The sequence below is a fragment of the Neovison vison genome, chromosome 3, assembly GCF_020171115.1.
Source record: "Neovison vison isolate M4711 chromosome 3, ASM_NN_V1, whole genome shotgun sequence".
Lineage (NCBI taxonomy): Eukaryota > Metazoa > Chordata > Mammalia > Carnivora > Mustelidae > Neogale > Neogale vison.
Genome location: NC_058093.1, coordinates 124,101,998 through 124,126,592, shown reverse-complemented (window position 1 = coordinate 124,126,592; position 24,595 = coordinate 124,101,998). Strand labels below are relative to the sequence as shown.

General features: G+C 61.4%; 1 protein-coding gene across 2 annotated transcripts in view; it reads left to right on the top strand.

The window, feature by feature from the left end:
* Positions 1 to 24,595, top strand: part of NFATC1 (nuclear factor of activated T cells 1) — a 95,223-nt gene that overhangs the window by 57,633 nt on the left and 12,995 nt on the right. The window contains exons 9-10 of one of the 2 annotated variants that reach the window (XM_044242778.1): positions 10,095 to 10,468; positions 10,580 to 10,775. In XM_044242778.1, the coding sequence (XP_044098713.1) occupies positions 10,095 to 10,468; positions 10,580 to 10,775 (570 nt within the window). The remainder of the gene's footprint in view (positions 1 to 10,094; positions 10,469 to 10,579; positions 10,776 to 24,595) is intronic. The other variant, XM_044242777.1, reaches the window with a different exon arrangement.

Genomic DNA, 24,595 nt, shown 5'->3' with positions numbered 1-24,595 from the left:
CCTGACGGCCCTCTGCCCCTGGGGCGGGACTCCAACATCCCTGCCCCTAGACCCCCGTCACCGCCCTCTCCCTCTGCTCCAGGACCCCCGTCAGTACCCTTTCCGTCCCCTCCCAGACCCCATCGCTGCCCTCTCTGTGCACCCCTGGACCCCTGCCACCATCCTGTCGTCTGCCCTGCTGCTCACTCCCGTGCTCTAAAACGTAGCCCACGTGGACCCCATCTGTAGCCGATGCACCATCCTAGACAGAGCCCGTCCCTGGAGCGGTGGCCGGTCTGCCTGGGCTGCGCACACCCCTGCCGTCATGGCGGCCTGTCTGCCTCGGTTCTATCCCTGAGATTCGCCGTAGCCCCTGAGAGCCCGGGGCATCCACGCTGCCGGCCCCTGGGAGCTCCCCGGCCTGGCCCTGGCCTCCCGGGGTGGCTGGTCTCGTGTCTGGCCGGCCTGGGGCGCGGGGACCACGCCCACGGGCCACTAGACTGTAAGCTCCCGAGAGCAGGGATGTCGGCCAGCACCTGACGTCGTGGCTGAATCGCAGGGGGCGACCCTTCTGTGGTTTTGAAAATAAACAAGAGAACGGACAGAAAACTGGAGCTCGTGTGTCTGGTGTTCCTCCACGCCGCGCTCGGCAGGCCCGCCCGGGTGACGGCAGGCGCCGAGACCGTGAGCTCCGCCCCAGGGCGTCTGCGTCCGGCTGTGCTGCCCAGAGAGTGTCCCCACCTCGCCGCACCAGGCCGAGCCCCCCGACGGCGGACCGTCTCCTCGGGCGACACGTGCCGTGCGGAGGAGAGCTTTGCAGGGACAGGTCCCCTGCAGATTCTGAGTTCTTCGTGGTCGCTCCTGCTCCTCGGGGACCCCGTTTGTGACGTGCCGCTGTCTCCCGTGAGCAGCGGGTCCTTTCAAAGGCGTCTGGCTGGCAGCACAGCCGAGCCCTGGCCATATTCCAACGGCGCATGCTTTTCAAGGTTGTTAAATTTGCTGTTGAGACGTGCAAGGCCTTGGACGTAAATTCACTTGAACCTGTAAAGGTCGCTCTCACGAGCAGGTATGCAAAATCCAGGGCCATCCTGGGTTTTCCACCAGAATTAGCCGTGGGCGCGGGGGGTGGTGGGGCCCGTCTCCTCCTGGTGGGAGGCACCCTGCGGGCTCTCAGAGCTGTGACCCCAAGAGGCAGTGCCCCTGGGAGGCCACCCTTGCACAGAGCAGCAGGGACCTCACTGCCCCCACACAGCTCGTGGGAGTGCAGGCCTGGGAACTCAGAGGATCGAGTGTCGTGGCTTGGGGGCCCGTGGGGCTCCCTGTGTCACCTCGAGTCGCTTCTGCTTCCGGTCCCAGCAGGCAAACTGAGCTCCGTTGCCCGGGACGGCACCCACCTCAGCCGCCCGAGGGGACCCCCGTCCGTGCGGCTGTGTGCGGTGGGCCTGGGCACAGCCCAGCAGGGAAGCGGGCTCCGGTCGGCCCGCGTCTGGGGCGGCTGGTCTGCTGTGGGGCCCAGGATGCTGGGGCTCCCTCGCCCCTCGGGGTTGGCCCAGTGTTGATGGGGGCACGTTTCCGGCTGAATGATGACAGAGCAGAGTCACTGCCTGCGTGGCATCCCGGGGCAGCTGCTGACGGAGCAGTGGAAAGCTTCGGTGCAGTTCTGGAGGACGCGGCAAGGCTGCACACGGAGCCAGAGCTGCTTCCTGTGGCTCGTCGGCCGCTGTTGTTTGTGCCCAAGGGCAGTCTCGTGGAAGGAGAAGGTCCCGTCTGCGGTCGGGCCTTATGAGCCAAGGGCGCCCTGGTCCTGTCCTGGAGATAGACTCTGCCCCGGCAGGTCGTACCACAGCTGTCCCCGTGTCCCGACTCAAGGGAGGGCTAAGAGCCGGCGCTCTGGCCGCGGCTCCTGGCCTTGGGCTTAGTCCCCAACGATCCCCAGTGCTGGGACCAGCTGGCAAGGGCGGCGGCTCGACAGGAAGGAACGGGACGTTCCAAGGAGGGCCTCGCATACCCTCCAAAGTTGGTCTGTCTATAAAATGAGAAAATGAATCCCGACCCGTGATCGAGTCTTGGTGAGCACGTCTCTGCGTCTGAGCCGTTTTCAGGGGGTTTCCCAGCAGGGCCCTCTGATGGCACCCGGGCCCTGTCGGCGGGCAGCAGAGCAGGCGAGGGTCCTGGGGCCCCTGGCCGGGGACGGCTTTGGGGACACACCTTAGTCGGAGGTCCGGGGCCTGCCTGACCTTCGTGGGCAGGACACACAGTCCTCAGTGTGGGCTGCTCACACACCCTCTCGGGACTGTGGGAAGGAAACCGTCTCCGCCCGCCGGGAGGGCAGGTGCCCAGATGGCAGAGACAGGCTCTGCAGGCCCATCGCGGGTGGCCCGAGGATCGGAGCACCACGCTTCTCTGCGCGCCGCCGGACGGACGTGCGCCTCCAGGGAGCGGGTGGAAGCAGGGGCCGGTTCTGTTTTCTGTTTGCATCATGTAGTCCGGGAACCCTCAGCGTCGAGGTGTCGGGCCCGGCGGGCAGCTCCAGGTACTCTGGGCAGTGGACCCCAGAGCCGCAGCTGCCGGCGGGAAGAGCCAGCCTGGAGGGGCCCACCGGCCCGACGGCCAGGACCGTCCTCGCTCCTGCTCTGCACACGCGTGGCTCTCGTGGGCAGCTGGGTGTGTGGCGGGAACCACACTGACCCCCCCGGGGGCCTCGTCATCACAGGGAGCTCCCCCAGACCTCGGCATTAAAGTCTCATCGCGGAGCTATGGCCTCCACGTGGTCCATGTAGGAGCTGGGTGGGGAGGCCATCGGGAGAAGCCTCAGGGACCTCGCGGCCCCCCTGCCCGGGTTGGGTGGGAGCGGCCCCTGGACAGGCTCCTCCGGAGCTTCACCTGTCCCAGAAGACCTGCAGGTTCCAAGTAAAGTAGATTATGCCACATTTCTGACCACCGGTGGGGAGGGTCAGGTCAGTCCAGGTGGCTGAGGGGGTGTTCGTCCTAGGGACTCCCTTCCAAAGGCAAAGCAGCCGGCCTTGGCGGTGGGAGGCAGGCAGAGGGTGCTGGGCAGAGAGAGCACGGCCCTGGCCCACACGGAAGCTGCCCTCGGGCCCACAGGGCCTCCCCTCCTGTGACCATGGGACGCCTGCCTGCAGGCCTGCTATGGCCGTGGTCATGGCCATTCTGGAACATTCTCCCTAAGTCAGCTCAGCCACGTGGTGAGCACAGCGGGAGCGAGCCTGCCGACGGCGGGCGCGGTCAGGTGGGACACTCCAGCGTTCCCCTTCAGCACCTCCCACAGCCGGCGTGATGCTGTGTTTAGTAAGTCTGACTCTCTTGCTATTTTAGCCAGAAAATGGGGGACCCGTGCCTTAATGTCCCTTTCCCGTCTTCAGCCTGATGTGTAGCGGTGAGGGGCCAGCCACTGGTGGGGCCGCGAGGGTTCGGGAGCCATCCCTCGGCTTGGGAAGGAGCGTTCGGCTCCCTCCCGCGTGGGCGCAGCTCCGTGGCGTGGGCGCAAGGACCACGTCCGGCACCACCTTCGGGACGTGGCTTTTGCCCCTGGTCTGCAGGGCGCCAACCTTGCTGTCGGCTGTGGGCTCCCGGCAAGGGGACGTGGACAGCATTTAACTTCAGGCTGTACCAGCCACGGGGGGAGGACTTGGAACTTGCACCAGAGCGACCGCGGGACAGGGAGCCTGGGTCCGAGCCATGCGGAAGAGCAGGGGTCCGGCCTGTCCGCGAAACAGTGGAGCGGCACAGTGCTCTGGGAACATGTCTGGGGGACACTGGAGGCCGGGAAACAGGGCCCGTAGGGACGGGGGGGCCACGGGCCTCCGAACACCGAGGGACGTGCGTGGAGAAAACTTGACCCTGCGTGACGCACGTGGGCGTCCAGTCTCCCGGGAGCTGCTCCCGCCAGTGGTCAGGGAGGTGCGGTCTTGGGGCTCTGCCCGGAACCCCGCCTCGGAGCGGCTGCTGGGGGGTCCCCAGCACTGGGCATCTCGCGCCCTGCAAAGGCAGTTTTGGCGACTCTCGGATGAGAACGCCGGACGCATCTCCTGGCGTGTGTGGCCCGTCCTGACCCTGGTCTGCGGTCGACCTGCGTGGGTCGTAGCTTCCACGGTTGGGGACCCAGAGGAGGTGGGGGCTGGTGCCCCGACAGGGAGCCGGTGCTGTCCCTGACACCTGCCAGCCCTCCGTCACCGGAGTGCAGTGGGGACGGCCACACTGTCACAACCCGACCCCCTAGGCCCGGCCCTTGCCGGGAACCTGGCGTGTGGGGCATGGACACTGGAGCAGCTGTGGGAAGGATGGGGAGCAGGTCCCCAAAGGAAGACAGACGGGATCCAAGCTGAAGCGTCCTTCGTGTGCACTTGCTCGCCTGCTGGTGCCTGCACCCCGACCGCCCCGGAATTCGCTGTGGGCCGTGGATGCGGAGAGAAGGTGCAGCCTGGCCCCTCGGGGCTGACACTTCCGTGGTTCCAGTTCCTGCTTTTCCTTCTCATTATTTAAAAAAGGCCCTGAAGTTCTCATTGTGGGTGTTTATTCCGACGGTAAACTGAGCCTTTAATGTCAGGCAATAAACAGAAAACAATCTGAGCTTTGTTCTCAGGGGCTTAGGACAAAACACCTTTTGTGCGGGACTGTGCAGGGTTCCTGGGCAGGGCCGGCGTGCGTGTGCAGGGAGAAGGGAGCGGCCGGGGCGGCTCCTGCCGCAGGTTGCAGCCTCCCGGCACCTCGGCATGCCCCACCGTCGACGGACCCCGGGCTCGTGCAGAAGAAGGGGAGTCTGCCAGGATGTCCACCACGCTCAGGTCTGGGGCTGGACGTCCCGGGACTCAGGGCTGGAGGCTCAGATCCGGGAATGACGCTTCCCACCGATCCTTACACGGCGGACAGAGATCTCTTTCTCTTCTCAAAGCACGTCCCTGTAGGATCAGGGACCCCCAGAACCTCATTTAGTTGTAACTACCCCCGAAGCCTTATCTCCAGATAAAGCCACAATGAAGTCAGGCCTTCCATCTCTGGATTTGGGAAACAGTATTCAGTCGGCAGCAATATCCCTGGCTTGTCCGAGACCACGGAGTAGAACCCCAGCTCCTGGCCCCCTGGTGCTCCCCATGCCGGCTGGAGGCAGTGATTTGGACATGGAGACCCATGGACCACTTGTGGGCGGCCCTTGCCATCTGCTGGGTGGACGGGAGTCTGTCGTGGGGCCGGGGACACAGGCCCACGGGGTTCCATGGTCTCGGGGCCCTGCAGTCTGCGGCTCCCGACAGGACTGGGGCCTCTGGGCAGAACGCTCAGGGCGACGGACTTCTTGTCCCTCGCCGTGGCCGCGGCCCGTCCGTGTGTGCGGGACACGGCACGCTTGAGAGGGAACGCCTGAAGGAAAAGACACAGGTGAAGTGTGTCCTTGCTGTTCGCACGGCTCCGGAGCTGGAGAGCACTTCCGTCATGTGCTCCTGTGTTACTAGCGTCTGGGCTCCGCGCCGGGTGCCGGGCATGCGATCACGGACGCGCGCAACGGCTCGGCGCTCTGTGTCTGCGGGTGCCGTCGTGATTTTCTGGAGAAAAGAGTGGGGTGTGTGAGGTGCTGGTGCTCAGTGCGGCCCAGTCCCCAGACGCCTCCCTTACGAGCGGGAAGAACGTCTGTCTCCCTCACCTCAGGCCTCCGGCGGCCCCTGGGCTGGAGCGCCGGCCCCAACAGCACATCGAGAGTGAATTGCTCAACTTGGCCCTTCGGCGAGAAGACAGGTTGCGCCCGACGACAGGCAGGACGCAGGGAGCACATGGGAGGGATGGAGACGTGTAAGAGGGGACGGTGTCCCCCTGCGTGCTTGGGAACGGCGGCCCATAGGCCTTGGGGCAGTCTGCGCGCTGCCTGGCAGGAATCCCGTCACGTCACTGTGGGTCGTCTGTGGAGCTGGTCCTGGCCACCACGGCCGTCTGCATCCAGACGGGGCCCTGGGGAGTCAAGGCCCTGCTCCTGGGCCCCATTACTGGCCTGGGGGTGCGTCGCCGTCAGCCCGGGGCCCCTGGCTGTCTCCATCCCACTGACCTGTGGAAGCAGCCGGTGGTGGACGTTCAGCACGTGTGTGGCATCCCTGTGTAACCCGGCAGCTGCGACCCTGGAGGCTGGTTGTCCTGGGAGCCCCTGAGCCTGGCTGCGTTGCGTGCCGCACACTCGGTGTCAGGCAACGTGCGGAGGCGGTGGGGTGTGTGTCACAGGGCACACGCCGCTCGGTCACGTCTGCGCGTCGAGGCCGCACAGCCCAGATCGGTGAACTGCAAGGCCCCTGAGCCCAAGGCCGTGCGATTCGGAAAGAGGCAGGTCCTGCCGTGAGCCCCCCGACCCCAGCTGGGGCTCCTAGGAGGGGCTCTGCCGTGCTCACGGGAACGGGAGTCCCTGCTGTGCGGGACGGAGCCCAAGGGCCGACGTGGGGCTTCCTCGAGGTCGGCCGGGCTGTTCCGGAATGCTCTCTGGCCCACAGCCAGCCTTCGTGGGCGCTCTGGGTGGCGTGGGTCCCCTCGGGGAGAGGCTTGTCCCACGTGCCCTGCATCTGCTGCCGGACGCTTTGTCCGCCCGTGGCCCAGGAGAGAAGGTGCTGCCGCCTGGCTCTGGGGCCTGCGGTCCTGCTCAGGGACAAGGCCCCTCCCTGAAGCGGCTGCCCCTTGGCTGAGGACGGGGCACGTCACTTTGGGAGCCGAGGGGCATCTCCCTGGTCTCCTGCACACATGCTGTCTCCACGGGACGCAGCCGCTGTGCCACGCGAGCCCTCCCGGGTGTGAACGCCAGCTCGGCACCGAGGGCACCGCACCTTTTCCATGAGAACCGGCTTTGTGCGCGGCAGCCGCCCTCGGGATTAGCGTTAACCGTTCACACGTTCGTGAGCCGCAGTAAATCTGGATCGTAAGCTCGCGGCTGGCGCAGTGACGGGGCCTCCCGCCCCGACCAGCGAGGTGGACGCCGGGAGGGAACCAGACATTGCGTCACACCAAGCGCCGGTCTGGAAGGAAGTGCGGACGAGGCCGCCAGCTGCCCTCTGCACCGCCCAGGCCCCCGCGCAGGACGCGGCCTCGCTCGTCCCCCACTAATAGGAAACAGGAGGCGTCTTCTCCCGGCTCCCATTCACAGACGGGGCTCGTTTCCTTTGAGTCCACACGAGAAATGCAATTTAGATGTCGCCTGTCCGTGCCCTTGAGCTTCTGTGGGAGCCGCAGGGGCGGCGGGCGCTGTTTTCCAGGCTGTGCCATGTCCCTGGGGCCCTGGGGCTCCTGTGTCTGCTGCCCTTGGCCTGCGGTCAGCGGGCTCGTCCTGCGAGCCCACCACCCAGCCCGGAGTCACGGGGGCTGCCTGCGCTGCTTCTCAAGACCCGTCGTCCTGCCCCCCCACCGAGCTGCGGAGGGATCACCGCGTCAGTTAAGGGCCCCGCGTCTCTCCCCTGAAGGCGCCTGTCCCGGGGCCGCAGGCAGAGGTCAGGCCCACCCCGGCAGGCGGCAGCGGCTGCAAACACAGGGAGGGAACACATCTGTTCAGAGAAGGCCCAGCCCGGTGGTAGCCGGAGCGCTGTGCCAGGTGGGGTCGGGCCTCACCGCGTCGGCCTGCCGTGACCCTGCCCTGTGCCCCACGCATCAGAAGGTGATGCGCGTCCTGCGTCCCCCGGCGGCGGAGGGCGTGGGCCCACACGGAGGCCCTGCGAGATGGTGCTGCGGGGACTCTGCGAGAAGGGGTCGCAGGGAGCCCCGTGCCGGGCCGCTTATTGCCGGTGCCACCGGGCAGCCCTAAACAGGTCCTAGCGACAGAGGCCGCCGGTCGTGCCCGAGGGCGGGCAGCCTCCGACCCGCCTCCTGAATCTGCTGGTCCCGGCCGCTGGCTGCGAGCCGTCCCTCCGCGGCGGGGGAGTCGCACGTGCTGGCGTTTCCCGGTGGAGACGGCTGGCGGTTTTTAAGGAGCTCGGGACACCTTACGGGAGAGGCAAGTCGGCCCCCGTGTGTGGTGGAAATCAGCGCAGCAAAGGCCGAGTCCCAGAAGGATTTCAGTTTGATCTGCCAGACGCGGGTAAATACTCCTGAGATCACGAACTCTGGGAATTACCCAACCGATTTAGAAGTCAACCTTTGCCATTCCGTTCGCCCTGGTGTCTGGTGGGGTCAGTGTCCTCGTGGCCATGTCAGAGGTGAAGTCTGCCTCTCGGGCTGACCTCATCCCCTCTGCTGTTTCTGGATTGTCAGCGTACTGGAAGTGGGCGGGGGACGGTCCCCTCGCTGGGTGACATGTCCAGCTGCCGCACAGCTCCCTCTCTGCACGTAAGATGAGCAGGGCCTGGCTCTGTGCTCTGCTCAGCGTGGGGACACCCCCTCCGTGCCAGCAGCCCTGGGGTCCAGCTGTCTATCCTGCTGGTCTGTGGATGCAGAGCTCTGGGGTAGGGAAGCGTCAGGCTGGCCAGCTGGAGGCCATGGCCTGGGGGGAGGGGCGGAGGGCTCAGTAGCTTCAGGGACAGTGGTGGTCTCTGCTGGTGGCTTGTAAGTGGGCAGAAAGTCCCTTGGGCACAGGGGCTTCCTGAGGGGTGACCTGACACAGCCACAGCGTTTCTGCATGGGAACACCGTTGCCCAGGGACACGCTGCGTCCCAGGTGTGGACCAGCCTGGGGGTCTCCGTGGTCCCTGGTGCCCTGCTGCCCCGAGCCAGCTGCACACCGTCTGCTGGGGCCAGGAGACTCTGTGGCCTCCATAGGAGCGAGGCAGGCTCCTCTGGACATGCGCTTGGGCCCTTGGTGGTCCGGCTTCTCCCGGGGACCTGTCCGCTGACCCAGGGCACGAGAGACGCACGGGACAGAACGCCACGCAGGGAGGAGCCAGCTCTTCTCAGGTCCCTCCTGCACCCGGTGGGACTTTCCTCTGGACACTCCTCTGCTGGGGCTCGCTCTCCGCCAGAGCCCTGACCCCCAGTTCTGGGAAAGAGAGAGAAACTCCTTTCCCTGCGAAGGGCCGGGAGAGTGGTGTGGGGGGCACTGAGCCTCCTGACAGCGGACACGGGGCCACATGGGGCTGCTGGCCGGCCCCGTACCCCACGGGGGCCTGGCGTGAAGAGCCCCCTTACTGCGCTGCTCCCTGTGGAGCTCACCGGTCCCCAAGAAGGAAAGCAAAGGCGAGTGATGCCATGGAGAGCCCCTAGGAGCTGGACGCTAGGACGACTTACGGCCGTCAGCCCTGGGAGCTGCTGCTCATGGAGCGCGGGCAGCACCCTCGAGCGGGAGGTGCCACACGCATTTGGGTAGGACGTGACGCGGCTCTGGCGGCGCTTGTGATGTAGCCGTGCTCTGCTCTGTTTCAGGAGAAGGCTGGGCCCCATGTACGAGGCCCGTAGGCTGCACACGTCCGTCTACGCCATGGAGAGGTGGATGCGGGGCGGGAGGTACCCGCGAGGCCTTCAGCACGGGTGCCGGGCATGGGGCCCAGAGAGTGCGCGGGGTCAGCAGGGGCCGCCTGGGGAGACCGTGGGCCCTGCAAACACCCCTCAGCACGCCTGCCTGTGTTCTGCCCGGCGTTCCCTCGGAGCAGAGTCGGATAGCCCCCCCGCCCGCGGCTGTTGGCCTCGTGGCCCCGATTCCAGAGCCTGTGGGGCTGCGTGGCTGGGACGGCCTGTGCCTGCGACGTGGAGCCTGGAGGGCGTGTTCCCCAGCCGCGGTCGCCGCACACGGTTTCTCTCGGGTTTCACGGAAGCCCGGTGCCGTCCCAGCACCTGTGCAGGGTCGCCGTGTGCAGACGTTCCTCGGGGCATCCGTAGCGGGAGGACGTCCACGTTAACATTTTTGCTTTGATTCCTGCAAACCCGTGGGCCCTTGGGTCCGGAGCTTCTACTGCAGTTTGCGAGTGAGTTTTTATAGCACGTGAGTGCTGGGGGGCTTCCAAGGACAACAGTGTTCTCAGTATTAGAACCAGCTGCCGCTTCCGGGAGACGGTGACTCACGCCTCCTCCTAACTGGGTGGGAGACCCAGGCAGACACACAGGGATTCAGTCAAGACGCCGTTTGTTTCCCGGGGGTGCCCCCGCCGCAGCCCGCCTGTCCATCACGCCCGTCCGCAGCCCGTGTTCATGCCCGTGTCTTGCTTCTTACAGCTCCAGCCATCAAGACGGAGCCCACCGACGACTACGAGCCTGTCCTGACCTGCGGACCGATGAGCCAGGGCCCCAGCCCGCTCCCTAAGCCCTGCTACAGCCAGCCGCTGGCCGTGCCGCAGGACCCGGGCTCCTGCCTGCTGCCCGGCTTCCTGCCCTGTCCCCCGAGGACCACCATGGTGTCTCCACCCCCCAGCGCCAGCCCCAAGCTCCATGACCTCTCTGCCGCCACCTACAGCAAGGGCATGGCCGGCCCGGGCCTCGGACTTCCGCGGCCGGCCGGAGGGGTCCTCGCCGTTGAGGAGACGCCGAGACTCGTGAGCGTGCACCCCGGGCCCCCCCAGCCGCCGCCCCCCGCCCTGCTGCGACCCCAGGTGAGTCCCCAGCGCAGCGTTGGCCGTCCCTCAGGCCGCCGGCCAGCTCTGTGTCCCGACAGCCCCTGCTCCTCACCACCGCCCGGTACCCAAGAGCCGACCTGTTTGCAGCCCTGCGGCCCCACCCGCCCGTCCGCGACGGGCCACCAGCTGCCCCAACGGCCGAAGGCTCCGAGGAGCGAGTCCACAGTCCCCCGGCCTCTGCCGCCGCCCGAGGTGCGTGAGGACAGTAGTCGTAGTCTGGCCCCCATTCCCGTAACGGTCAAGCGAGAGCCTCAGGACTTGGACCAGCTGTACCTGGACGACGGTAAGTGCCGGGGCCCGAGGTGCACACGCCGCTGGCGCTGTACGTGCGCGTGACGAGGAGCAGTGTGTACCGGCGCACACGTCCGTGCAGGAAGCCTGTCTCCGGCCCTGGGCCGTGTCGCCTCGGCCGGAGGCCCCACGGAGCCCGTGGCGGGGGTCCCACGGGACGGAAGCGGCATGGTACGACCTCACACGAGGCCCCGGTCGCTTCGAGGCACCGTCGGCCGCGGGACTCCGGGCCGGGCCTCCTGTTTGGGGGCATCGTGCGAGCGTCGCTGGTTGAGGAAGCGATTTGCGGACACGGGCTGAAGGTGGTTAACGTTTTCACATGTGGGGGGGCTCGGAACTGGGACTAGAACCTCGCCAGTGGGGCCCCACCGCGGAGCACACGGCCCTTGGTGCCGGACCGCGGCTGCCGTTGCCCGGTCGGGTGCCAGAGGACGAGCTCGCCGCGCCGGCCGGTGGGCCGCGTGCTGGAATCCAGAGCCTGGGTCCGCCCTGCATCAGGGGTGACACTGCGTTGTTCTGGGAGCGTCGACCCCGCAGGGTCGCGACCTTGGGGCCGAGGCGCCACCTGAGCTGCGTGGAGGCGGGTGGCCCTCCTGTGTGCTGCTTCCCTGACTGCCCGTGGGTCAGCTCTGTGACCGGAGGCCCTGTGGCTGCCCAGGACTGTCAGGCCAGTCCGCGCCGTCCTAGCCCCGCGTGGATGGTGTCTGTGGGTGCCGAGGCCCCATTGCTGGCGCTTCCTGTCTTCTGGGCGTGAGCCTTTCCAGGGCCGTGCCCAGCTCCCTGGCTGCTGGACTCAGGTGCGGGTGTGAGCTCGGGACGGCGTGGGCCCACGGCCCGCAGCCTCCCCAGCACACCACCCTGGCTTCCCCTGTGTCTGGGGTCAGCGCCTTGCAGCCTCCTTTAGCTGTTTTCCTTGAAAGTCACAGCCGGACAATGAAGGCTCCCTTCTCCCAGCACCGCTGTCTCTACAAACGTTGCAGTTCTGCCGCGTTCGCACTCCGTGTGCCTCCCAGGGGCCAGGCTGGCGAGGAGTGTTTCTGGAAGGGCCTTGGCACCTAGGGCTGCTGTTCCAGAAGGGCTGGCACGACCGGGCCTGTTGCTCCCAAGCTGCAGGGCAAGGTGGCCCAGGGACACGGGAGCCTTCTCTGCCACGGCGTCTGGCCGCCAGCCATCGCCCCCAGGCTGGACGGGGCTCCCGGGCTTCAGGGTTTCCCACACTCTGGTCTACAGGAGTGAACACGGGGCTGGCCCCAGGCTCCTCCATCCCTAACTCAGGGCTGCCACATAGTTGTGTTCCTTAGACGGTTGGTCCCTGAGCCTGGGGATGTCCTTGGAACCTATGCTGTGGGTCCCTGTCCTCCCTCCCTGAGGCGCAGGCCCCGGGGGGCCGTCGGAGACACCCCAAAACTCAGCAGCAGCAGCTGCTTTTTGGATTCTGTTTCCCACGGCCCATGAGGCCCACGGTGGCCGTGCTCCCTGCCTGGCTCCCCCGCGAGCTCGGCTGTGCCCCAGGGGTTGTGGGGTGGTCTTGGGAGCAGCGGGGAGGGCCCGAGGCACGGACACTACTCCCCGCCAGGTCCCGGCCTCCGGTGTTTTCAGGGGAGCTTGGGTGACCGACTGGGCAAGCTTCCTGGTCTGTCTTGCTGCCCCAAGGTTGTCGTGCAAAGAGGCAGCCTCGTGAGGGTGTGAAGGGGGTGTCCTGCCCCAGGGGAGCCCATAGCTGCCGGTCCGTCCTCGAAGGTGCCGTGGCCCCAGCACGTCTCTGAACCGCGCAGAACCACAGCTCACCGTGTGGGCAAGGATTTGGTCCGGAGGACGAACCTCCGTGGGACGGCCCCCCGCAGACCCTTCATTGCTATGGGCTGGCCGCCGCACACCCCTCCGCACGGGCCCTCGTCGGCAGGGCTCCAGCCTCATGGTGCAGAGGGGCTGTGGGGCTCCTGTCTGCCAGGAACCCCCGCCTCCCTGCCGGCCCCCGGCTCAGACTTCCTCCCGGGCACCTGCCCACAGCAGCCCTGGTGTTACTGCCCCCGATGTCGTGAACGCCGTGTGCTGCTACCTGTGCTGGAGGGTCCCACGCCCCCCAGCGACGTTGCCGTGGCCTCCCGGGAGCTCCTCCTGCTCTGAGCCTCAGGCCCCGCCCCCCTGACCGCTGCCTGTGGGCCTGTGGGCGCTTCCCGGCCATGCCTGTGGCCCTGGCGCCCCCGCTCCCCCGCCGGTTGAAGTTCTGAGCCAGCCAGGTGTGCGATACGTTCTCTGCCTCGGGGGCTGGAAATACGGGCCCTGCAACCCCAGGCCAGGCGTGAAGGAAGGTTTTCCACTTTAGCTGACAACAGCGTTTACAAGATGCTTGTTGTTCTTCATTCGTTGTTTTTATTTTTTGGTCGGAACACGGGCTGTGGTCAGGGCGGTGCAGCGGGAGGCCCCGCAGGAGGCGGACGACGGGTCTATGTGGACGAGCGCACGTTTTCCTGCACGCACACCCACGCGTGCTGTTCCAGGGCCGCTCTGGGGAGCCCAGCCAGAGCCCCGAGTGGCCAGGGAGCACGTGCTGGCCGTGGACCCCTTACGGGAGTGGCTGGTCCAGTGTCCCCCGTGCGTCCTTCCGGAGCTGATGTGGTGGACATGGCCAGCGAGCCCCCGCAAGCGGCCTTTCCTGAGGCTGACAGAGGCCAGTGGGGAGCACAGCCTCCCCGGCTCAGGCTTCCCCGCGGTGCGTCTCCAGGCCCGGAGACCGCATGGCCGCCCCCAGGAGGGGACCGCGGAGACTGGCGGGCGCTGGCACTTCTCTCCCCGCAACCAGAACATACACGAGGGCCGGGCGGGCGTGTCTCTGCCGGCGGGAGAACGGACGGGGCGGTCGTTGCCGTGTCTGCGCGGCTGGAGACCCCGAGTCCGCAGGCAAGACGCAGACTGGGCCTGGCTATTTCTCTCAGGGGAGCAAGAGGGGCTCCCTGCTGAGAGGTCAGGGGACTGTCCGCTGACCCTGGCGCCCTGGAACCACGCCTCTGGCAGAGCGCTGACGCGGATGTGGCCTGTGCCAAGCTAGTTGGTCAGTCCCTGAAGACTGGTCAGCGCGGGCTCAAGGTGACCATCATGCATGCGGGGCCCTGAGCCCCGAGCTTCCCCCCTGAATCCCAGGGGGCTGGGGGCTGGGCTGTAACTGGTGCCCTTCCGATGGGGCTGATGGGTGGGATTCTCAGGCGTCCTGGTTGTGTGGCCTGACCTCGGGGGCTCCTGGAAACCCTGCAGGACTCGAGTTGGCACCAACGATGTGGCCCTTTGCCAGCCTCCCGTTTTAGCGGTCTGCGCAATCGGGCGTTTTGGAAATGACCTTGGCAAACCAGGGCAATATCGAAGCCCCTGCTTGTTCTGGGGCAGAGGAAGTTTCTGGAGAATATCTGCAAACCACCCATTTTGGGTGGGGCAGGGGAGGGGGCGGCGTGGAGGGCCTCCCCCTGCGGTTGTGTATCTGAGCCGTCCAGGTGCGCCCCCCACCCCCAGCCCCCGCAGGAGCCTTTCCGGAGTGGGGCACCCGTCCCTGCTGGAGCCGTAGCCCTTCCGCTGTCCCGGGTCTCGGCCTCTGCCGTCCTCCTCACCCGTTGGGCTCAGTGTGATCAGTGAGCTCGGGGGGTCATTCCTGGCGTGTGAGGCCATGTCTCAGGTTCCATGGCAGGCGGTGGAGGCGGCAGTGGCATGGGACAGGGGCGTTGGGACCCGCTGCAGGGCACGGGCCTTTCCTCTGTGTCTGAATTTGCAGCCTGGAAATGGAAACAGCAGCGAGAACCTGTTAGAACGTGAGATGGCATGGACGCAAAGTGGCCTTGATGGGAAAGCTTTCCACACACGGCTCAGCCAGCAGGGGCGGGAGGCTGGGGCGGCTTCGCGCAGGGCGTCAGTGCCCGCTTCCGGAAAGACCGGTCGGTGGTGGGGCAGCGGGGCCACAGCCCCGTGACAACCTGGGGGTCGTGAGGCCTTCTCCTCCCGGGTGCCCAGGGGCTGAGGCTGCACGCTGGGACTCACACAGCTCTCCGGCCACCATGGGGAGGGACGCAGGGCCTGGTTGGTGGCAGGCGGGCCGCTGTGGTGAGACGCTCGACGCCAGGAAGCACGAAGGTGCTGCCCCTGGCCTCTCCCTGCGCAGCAGCAGCGTTGTCGGGAGCCCGTCCGTTTGCCTAACGGCGGCCACGGCTGCTCTTAAGAGCAAGACCCTGTTCAGAAGCCGGGGGCGGCCGTTTGGGCTCCCCGGCGGAGTTTCTTTGGAGGTTTTGTTTTCCAGGAATGTAGAATGAGAAAAGTGAGAATGGAGTGTTCCATGCGGTGGCAGTGAGCGGGGGCGTGCGGACGCATGAGCCGTTGTGCGCAGCCGCGTTCACACCTGCCAGACCTTTCTCGCTCTTCAGGGCACGACGCGACTCGCCGAAAGACGGATCCCCGCTTTCTCTTGGGCTTTGTCGGTTTCTCGGTTGAGTCTGCTCTCTGGTTTCATTTCAAAAGTATTTGGTCCATAAATAAACGAATCGTAGTTTTTTCTTTGGTCCAGCAACACTCACAAGACGTAAGCTTCAGTTCAGACTTCTCCGTCGTGGCAGAACTACGGGCGTGTGTCCTTACAAGAGTCGTTTTACGGGCCTCGTGTTATTTTAAATGTAGATTTTTGAACCGGGCCGTGAAAGCCGCACGTGAGCGATTCGCTGCCGTGATTTCTGTGTGGCCCGTGTGTGGCCCCGAGCCGCGCGGCCCCGGCTGCCACGGGCCGTCCCTTCAGTCGCTGACGTGCACACGCGAGTGCATGTCGTGGGGCACCGTCTCGTGCGCGGCATTTGCGGGGACGGCGCTCTCGGCGCCTCCGGAGCCATGGGCTGTCCTGGGCTTCGTGCGAGAGGCCCCCGCGGATGGGCGGCTGTGCTGCTGGGTCACAGCTCCTCGGGGCTCCTCGGGGCTCCTCGGGCTCGCGGGCCGGGCGTGGGTCCGTCCGTGGGTCCGTCCGAGCGTCAGCCGCGTGGTCGCCCCGCCCGCCCCGCCTCCTGCGCCACAGTCAGCCCTACCGGGAGTGCTCAGGCCTCCGGAAGTCCCCGTGTCATTAGAACAACGCGCAGCTGGACCAGGCGGCCGGGATCGCGTCCCCCGCTCTGCGCCCTCGTCCCTGAGCCCAGGCTGCTCCGGGAGAGAACACAATCTCTGCTCATGGGGAGTTTTACTGACCTGGCCTGGCGCCCAGGACTGGGGCCTTCCCCGTTCCTCATGACATGGGAAGAGCCTGTGTCACGGTGACCAGACGTGTGCAGTTGTTAACATTACGACGGCGGCTGCTGCGAGACGGCTGGATGGACGCAGCCACAGGGGAGTTCACCAGGGCCCGTCCTGCACGCACTGGCCTGTCCGCAGGCGGGTCTCCAGCATGAAAATCCCACCACACACCCCGGGGACGGAGCACTGCGGGCACGGGGGCGGCGGCTCTGTGAGCGGCTTCTCTGGAGACCCTGTGGGAGGCCTGTGTCCTCGGCATGGCCAGGAGGGCAGTGCTCAGGGGGCCGCCCTCCGAGAGGAGAGAAGGGGGAGGCAGCCGCGGCTCCTGGAGGGCGGTGGGTTGGGCTCTCTGTAGGGCACAGACACGCCGGTGCTGCCCCCAGCGCCCAGCCCCGTAAGCTGCGGGGCTGTGACGTCAGAGCCCCTGCTGTCCCTTCCGACGGGCAGCAGATGAGCCGTCCACTCCCGGGACTCCGGAGCTGAGGTATCTGTTCTGGGCACCCTTATCCGTCTTGCCTTGTAGGGACGTCAGCCGCACGTGGGAAGGGCTTCCGGTCACGCTGTGTTTCTGGTCGTGTGGCCTGGGTGTTTTCTGGGTCCTCGGGGGGCAGTGACCCCCGTTGCTCTCCGCGAATGTCAGCCGGCCATGCCCACCCCGTCACAGGCATTAGCTTGCTCCCCATGAGCGTTGATCAGAGACGAGGAGGTGGTGTCGGAGAGGGACCCGCAGGAGGAGCCTGAAACCTCTCAGGTCTGCCCACGACCGAGTGGCACTCGCCGCGGCAGGAGCGCAGAGGGCTTGGAGCGGCCGCCCAGACGTGCACAGGGCCTGTGCGCCGGCACGCATGCTCGCGTGTTTCTGTCCTGGGTCGCAGGCACGCTCGGAGTAGCCTGGAGGTCCGTGCGTGGACGTTTCGTGACTGGGATGCTGGTCTCTTCTGCGAAGAAGTGAGCCCATTTCCAGCAGTTCTTACAATGGCTCTGTCTCCCCACAGATGAAGTCGTGCGGCGCTGGCCCGGGCTCTGCACTTTCTCCTTCTCCGATGCTCATGGGGCTTTCTTACTCGCGAAGGAGAGCTCCTCCCAGACGCCTGCAGGTCCGTGAGCAAAGAGCACCACTGTGTCTCGTCACCGGAGCGTGAAGCCATTCGGCCCGGTATCTGGAAACACAATGGCCACATTCAGAAAGCACAGTGGGTGCCAGACCGTCCGAGCTAGACACCTCCTTGGGAGAGTGGGGACCAGGGCAGTGGAGGGCTCTGCCCACAGCTGTCAGACAACTGTGTTTTCACAAGAGCGGCCGGGGCCCTGTAACTCCAGCCAGGCACTTGGCTCCCCTGCCCCTGGAGCTCCAGGCACAGAGCCAGCCAGGCACGGACACGTTCAAGTGATCTCCCTGGTACAAAACTGTATTCTTGCCTGTGGATCCCTGAGGAGCACCGGGTCGTTGGCTCACAGATGTCGACCAAGTCCAGGCAGAGAAGAACGTGGGGACTTGGAATTGTGGTAATTATCTTCCCGTCGGAGCTGAGAGAGCCGTTCCCAGTCTGGCGTGACACATCCTGTTGACAAACAGAAATCCCGAGTCGCAGTCACAGCACTCGATGGGCGGCCTCCGGTGCTTTTCAAAGTGACTTCACGTGTATGTCTCAGTTTACATCTTCGACCTTGGAACAGTCCCATGTGGGCCAGAACTGCCGACGTGGACCCCACAGACAGAGGAGACGGGCTCGCTGACCTGCTCACAGTCACACCGAACACGGGCCAGGCCAGAAGCACCGCGGGGGTCTGCCGGCTCTGACTTAAACAGTCTCTGTGCTCTCCCAAGTTTCGGCTCTAGTACTGAGGGTTTCTTCCTCTTCTAGACGTGTGATATGCGAAGATTTCTGCTTCAAAGTCTGACTTTCAAGTATGAGTTGGCCTTGCAAGCTGAAGAGGACTGCCGTGTTTTTTCTTCTTGGTCAGAGAACACCTGGCCATTACCCGAGGCACTTTCTGGTGGCTCAAGAAGGACAGGAAGACAGGCAGGACTTCTAGGGTGGGAGGGGGAGGGCCTCGGGGAGTCAGCACTCCCTGAAAAAGCAACAGAAATACTGAGATCTATCAAATCCATTATTTTACAATCTGGAAATTCACCAAAGAGGCAGAACAAACAGAAAAGCATTTATTCAAGAAAAACTAGATCCTGCTAAGAAGAGTGGGATCTGCAGTGGTCTCAGGGGGGCCACTCCCATCCGCCTTCCCCAGCCCCCGGAGCGCAGCTGTAGAAAGCCAGCAGCTTCACTGACAGTGAAGGAGACTGGCCTCTTTTAGGGCTCTGTTGAAAACCCTGTCCAACGTGCAAACAGTATCTGACTGACGGTGAACCTCCCTGGAAACATCGTCTTCCCAGGCCATGACCAAAACAGCAGATGGCTGGGCTCTTGCTTGCGGGAGCAGCCAAGGCTGTGATATCAGCTGGGGCAAATGGGAGCCTAGCCACACTCAGTGCCTGCAGGGGGGTTGGAAAAGCCCCAGCACATTCCTGGGAATCGGGAGTCTGCATATGGACGTGCACATGCTCAGGAAAGACATGGGAAAAGAAAGGGCCAGGTCCGTCACCTCCGGCCGGCCTAGAGACCTGCACATAAACAGAAGTAGGAACTAGGGCTGACCCGTGGCTCGCCTGCAGTTCGATCCCATTGACAGAAGATGGAGACCTAAGGCATTTAGAGAAAACTCTTGATGGATAGCTGACTGACCGTTAGCCCTGCTCACCCTGAGGATGACCCTGGGGAAGCCAGACTGAAAAGTAAAAACAAGGATTTTTAAAAGAGGAATAGAGGATTTAGTGGCCACACACCACAGAGAACACAGGACCCCTACAGAATGAGTCCAGAAAAGTCACTCATCAAACATCAGCATCAAGGGAAGAAAAAAAATAGCCCAGCAATAACAGCAAACCCTACTGGGGGAGGAGGCTAATTCCAAAGTTGCTACAATATGTATCGTCTGTACTGTCTAGTTTTCAACTAAAAAATTATAAAACATGCAAAGAAAGTTGAAAACACGTCCCCTGCAGAAGAGGAAGAAACAACCCAAAGGCATATACCGCGTGTGCCTGCGAGGGCTCAGGTGTGGGACTTAGCAGGACTGCCTTTAAATCAGCTGCTGTAGATACATTCAGAGAACCAAAGGAAAGTGTGTTTAAAGAAGTAAAGGAAAGTAGGACAGTAATGTCTCACCAGATGGAGAATATCAATAATGAGATTAAAAGTTTTTAAAAAGGCTAAATAGACATTCTAGTCTTGCAAAGTACAATAACTGATGTAGAATTATAGGGGCTGAACAGCAGATTGGAGTTGGCAGAGGAAAAGAATCAACAAACTTGAAAAAATGTCTATAGCTTACCCAGTCTGAGGAGTAGAAAGGAAAAAGAATAAAACTGAACATGTGGTATACCATAAAACATGCAAACACAGGCATATTGGGAATGCAGAAAGAGAGGAGAGAGAAAGGGGTAGAAAACTTATCTGAGGGAATATTGGCTAAAATCTCCCCAAATTTGTTTAAAAAAAATGTACACATCCCCCCAAATCAACAAATTCCAAGTAGAATAAACCCTTAGATTCATATCTAAATATATTATAGCCATACTGTCGAAAGTCAAGGAAAAACAGTCCTGAAAGCAGCAAGAGAAAAGCAAGTCATCAGATATGTGGCACCTTCAGTAGGATTAACAGCTGACCTCACTAGCAATCACAGGGCCGCAAAGAAAAAGACCGTTGAAAGAAAGAAAAGCCCGTTGATCAAGAAGCCAGTATCTAGCAAAACTAGCTTTAAAAAGAAGGAGAAATAAAACCATTACTGGGTCAGAAATTTTGTTGCCAGCAGACCTGACCCACAAGCCGCATTGAAAGGCGTCCTCTTGGCTGTTGGCTGCTCAGATCCACACAAAGAAATTAAAAGCATTGATAAAAAGTAATTATGTAGATAAAGAAAGAATACATATTTTTAATACATCTTTTTTTAATACATTTAATACATTTTTAATACATCCTTTTTCCTCCAAACTTATTTAAAAGAAAATACATGAGACAAAAATGACAAAAATGTTTGATGGGTTTATATCAAGATGTCATTGGTGTGGCAGCAGCAACAGAAAGGAAAGGGTAGGGAAGGAAGCTGTAGTAAAACAAACTTCCATATGTTATTAGAAACCAGTTAATATTAATTAGCTGAAATAGAATTTTTAAGTTAAGATGTGTATCGTAATCTCTAGAGGAACCATAAAGAAGCTAACTTAAAAATATACAGAGTAAAACAAACCAACCAACCAACCCACCAAATCCATATTTAAGTGATATGTTAGAACATCTGTTTAACACAGAAGAAGGCAATAACGGAAGATGATAGAAACAACAAAACAACAACAACAACAACAAAAAACCCATAAGACATGGAAAACAAACAACAAAATGGCAAATATAAATCCTACAGCAAAATTACATTAAATGTAAATGAAACAAACACTCCAATTAAAAAAAAGGTGACAGTTGTCAGACTGGATTAGGGGAAAAAACAAACAAATTAAGATCCAACTATACACTGTCTCCAGAAGACTTACTTTACATTTAAAGACACAAATAGTTGAAATTAGAAGGATGGATAATTTTACAAGGTAAAGAGTGAACAAAAGAGATCTGGAGTATCGATACTAATATTAGACAAAATCAATTTAAGACCAAAGAAAGTATTGCTGGAGACAAAAAGGGATATTTTATAATGACTAAAATGTAAATTGAGCAGGCAGACATAATAATTACAAATATTTTTGCACCTAAAAAGATAGAACCACATAATACATGAAACAAAAATATCTAGATTTTGAAGGGATAAACTGAAAGACAGTTAAAAAATGGTATCTGGAGATCTCGCTACAAACTGTCAGTAACGGACAGAACAGTCGGTAATACAGCAACTAGATGCCAAGCCAACAAGAATATAACAGTTGAACGGCACCGCCAAGCAGCTGGACAGACCTGGAAGCCATGTATGAAACACTCCACAGAATGCCGTGCTCGTGGAACATTCTCCAGGACAGACTTTCTAGGTTATAAAACAAGCCTGAATACATTTTAAAGACTCAATTCTGATCACAGCGGAATTAATGGAATTAATGGATAGAATCGATGCAATCCCTATCAAAATTCAAGCAGGTTTTTTGGGTTTGTGTTTTTCAGGAACATGACAAATGATAAAATGATCCTAGAATTCATATGGAATTTCAAAGGTTCCCAGAGTAGCCAGAACAATTTTGAAAACAATGAACAAAGCAGGAAAACATACTTCCCGATTTAAGACTTACTATAAATCTATAATAATCAAGACAGTGTCATATTAGCAGAAGACATCTAGATCAATGGACAGAATCTGGACTTCAGAAATCCTTCTATTTATGGTAAATTGATTTTTAACAAAAATGCTGAGCCATTTAACCAGGGCAAAGAATATCCTTTTAACAAATGAGGACGTTAACAGCTGGGTGTTCACGTGCAGAAGAATGAACTTGCACCTTTAACCCCACATGGTACACAAAATTCTCAAAATTGGTCCTAGAATTAAATGTGAAGGCTAAGACAGTAAACCATGCAGTGCCTAGTATATGAGAAATGTCTTCCAGACCTTAGATTAGGCAAAGATCTTTTAGGTATAATACCAAAAACATAGTCCGATACCAAAACACTGGCAAACGAGACCCCATCAAAATTCACATTTTTCCTGCTTTGAAAGAACTGTTACGATAGTGAGAAGATGAACAAAAGAACATATGAACCAAAGGAATATATTTTCAAAGTGCAGGTCTGATAGAGGGCTTATATTCAGAATATGCCAAAAACTTTTGTCTCAATGCTAAGAAGACAACCTAGTCAAAAACCGGGCTGTAAGATGCAAGCAAACATTTCTCCAAGAAGATGTGTGAATGTTCGTAGACACACAGAAGCGGACTCTGCAGCTTCAGTCGTGGGGAAGCAGGTGTGGTGGCAGCGGAGAGCTCTGCCCTACCTGTCCGAGCGGCCGCGGGCGGCAGAAGGGACGGGAGCCCCGCTGCCACCCACGGACACGTTGGGTGCCACGGCCACGTGGTGGTGTCTTCGGAGGGCCGTGACGTCGTCCTGTGACTTGTCCGTTCCAGTCTTAGGTGTCGGCCCACAAGAAGTCCACCGCCACGTCCACACGAAGGCCGCACACAGACAGGAGAGGCGCCCCAAGCACACAAGGGCCCGTCACTCCGCCGCACCGCGCCGGGACGGACCTCGGAAACCGAGGCGGAGGCAGAGTAGCCAGACACGAGCCGCTCGTCCTCCATGACCTCAGGAGGCAGCAGTGCCCTGCGTGGGACTGTCCCCTGGGAGGGGGCGTCTGAATCTTTGCTGTGGCTCTAGGGACTTCCCTTCGCAGGCGTTCAGGGCGAGTCACTCGGCACGGGGGGGAGACGCCGCTGCTCAGTGCGAGGCCCGTGTTGTCCTGCTGGGTGTCCCCTGTGCCACATGGACAGCCCCCGACCCCTTCTCCTCGCAGCGTGGGGAGCAAAGTCCTGTTTTTCTGTGGCACCGACGTGATGCCGATGGCAGACTTGTTCTGAGGGAACGAATATACGTGCGCTTCTGCGTTATCTCCTGTTTCGCTGAATGAAGGACTGTGCGGGAGACACGGACTGCGTAGCAGGAGCTCCTCCGCCTCTGGCCACGTGCTGAGGGCCACGTTCTCTGGCCATGACGGACGCGTGTTCTCGGTGGGGCGCGTGGAGCTGTGAGTCCCTTTGCCTTGATTTTCACTTTGAATTTTAAAGCAGGGCCCTCCTTCCAGATTACAGCGTGGACGGCACACAGTAAAGAACAAAGCGTCTATTCCCCTCTGACGCATCCGCCCTTATCGGGCCCAGGGGACCCCCGCTAATCAGAGCCTGATACTCTGCACAATAGGCCGGTCAGCCAGACCCTCCCCTCCCAGCGCTATCGCCCCAGAGCCCGGGGCCGGCTCTCTTGTGTCGGGAAGCAGGCAGACGGCGCAGGATGCGGTCATCAGGCCCGGGGGCCTGGGGCGGCCTTATCAGCCCCGGCCGTCCTCTCTCCCACCCAAGGGTGCAGGCTTCCCTGGGACCGGCCCTATCAGGCCCCGCAGCTGCTGTTACTGTAGATAGGGCAGGAAGGGGGCCGGAGGACGGCAGCAGCTCAGGGCCTCAGCAACACCCAGAAACCAGCCTGTGATTCGCCCGAGGTCTGGCTCCAGCCCGAGCCGCCGGCAGGAGGAAGGGGCAGGTGCCGCAGGCGTGGGGGAGCTCTGCCGGCCCCTGGAGCCTCGTCTGCTCACACAGAGCAGGCAGCGGGACCCAGAGCCGAGGTGGGGCCCACAGGCGGGGGTTTCACAGTCAGTCCTTGGGGACGGCCTGGTCCGTCTTCTGTCTTCTGTGCCCATCAAACGGGCTAGTTGGCCAGCGTGCGGTCCTGTGTGTCTGTGTGGACGGTTCCAGCGAGGCTGGACACCGGGGAGCGTCTCAGCCCACCGTCCACATCCACACCCTCTGGGCAGCTGAGAGGTGCGACCTTAGGGGTCGGGCAGTGCTTTCTTCCCCAGAGGCCCTGCTCAGGGCATTTTGCGGGACCTGCTTTCCACAGAGACCCCAGATGAGGTGGTGGTGGTGGCACGTGTGACCTGGCTGACATCCGAGAGCATTTCGCTCGAGAAATTGCATTTTAGGACATTTCCTCTCACTTGCCGTCCCTGGACCAGGTCGGTGACGGGGAGCGTGCCCCTGGCCCACGGCACGGCCGCCGTCCCTGGGGGGAAAGCCACGCAGGCCGCTGCTGTTGGCCTCGCTCCCCGTCTTCACAATGTCAAGCTTAGAATTGCCTTTCTATGCACTTTCCGTTTTTTTCCACAGGAGCTGTTGCCAGCAAGCTGTAAATTACTGTATATCACTCAGATTTAAGAACCTAAACTTTAACACACGTCAAACTCTTGTTGACATTGTAGTAAAAACCAGAATGGAGCCGAGTGGTGCAGTAGAAGCGAACTTCAGTTACTTTTGTGGATTTGAGATTGTTTTCTGGGACCCCAGGCTCCGGCACAGCCGAGTTATTTCCTCTTGGCAGATGGTGGACAGAGGGGGGCGCGGGGGAGGGAGGCGGCAGCGCCGGGCCCGGCCCATCGGTCACCGCGGGCTTCCTCTGGCTCCAGCGGGAAGGTCTGTGGCCACACTCGGGAGCAAGTGCAGGCCAGCGCGTCTGTGGCGGGGCTGGGGCTGGCCCCCGGTGCTCACTGGGTGTCTGTCGGCTCATTGGGCGTTTCTCTGGATGCAGAGAATGGAAAACGCACGTTGGACCGTCCTTCCGAACGCCGGCAAGGGTGTCCGCGCCCCCCCCACCCCCCGCCGCTCGCCAGTCTTTATCTCTCATCACCGCTAACCGCGGTGTTGATGTTCTGTTCCCCTCGGAGATGGAAACGGTGGTTTCCACGGGACGAGCGTCGGCTTTCCGCCCCGCGTGCAGCTTCCTGTCCCGTTAGCGCAGCGGGCAGCGG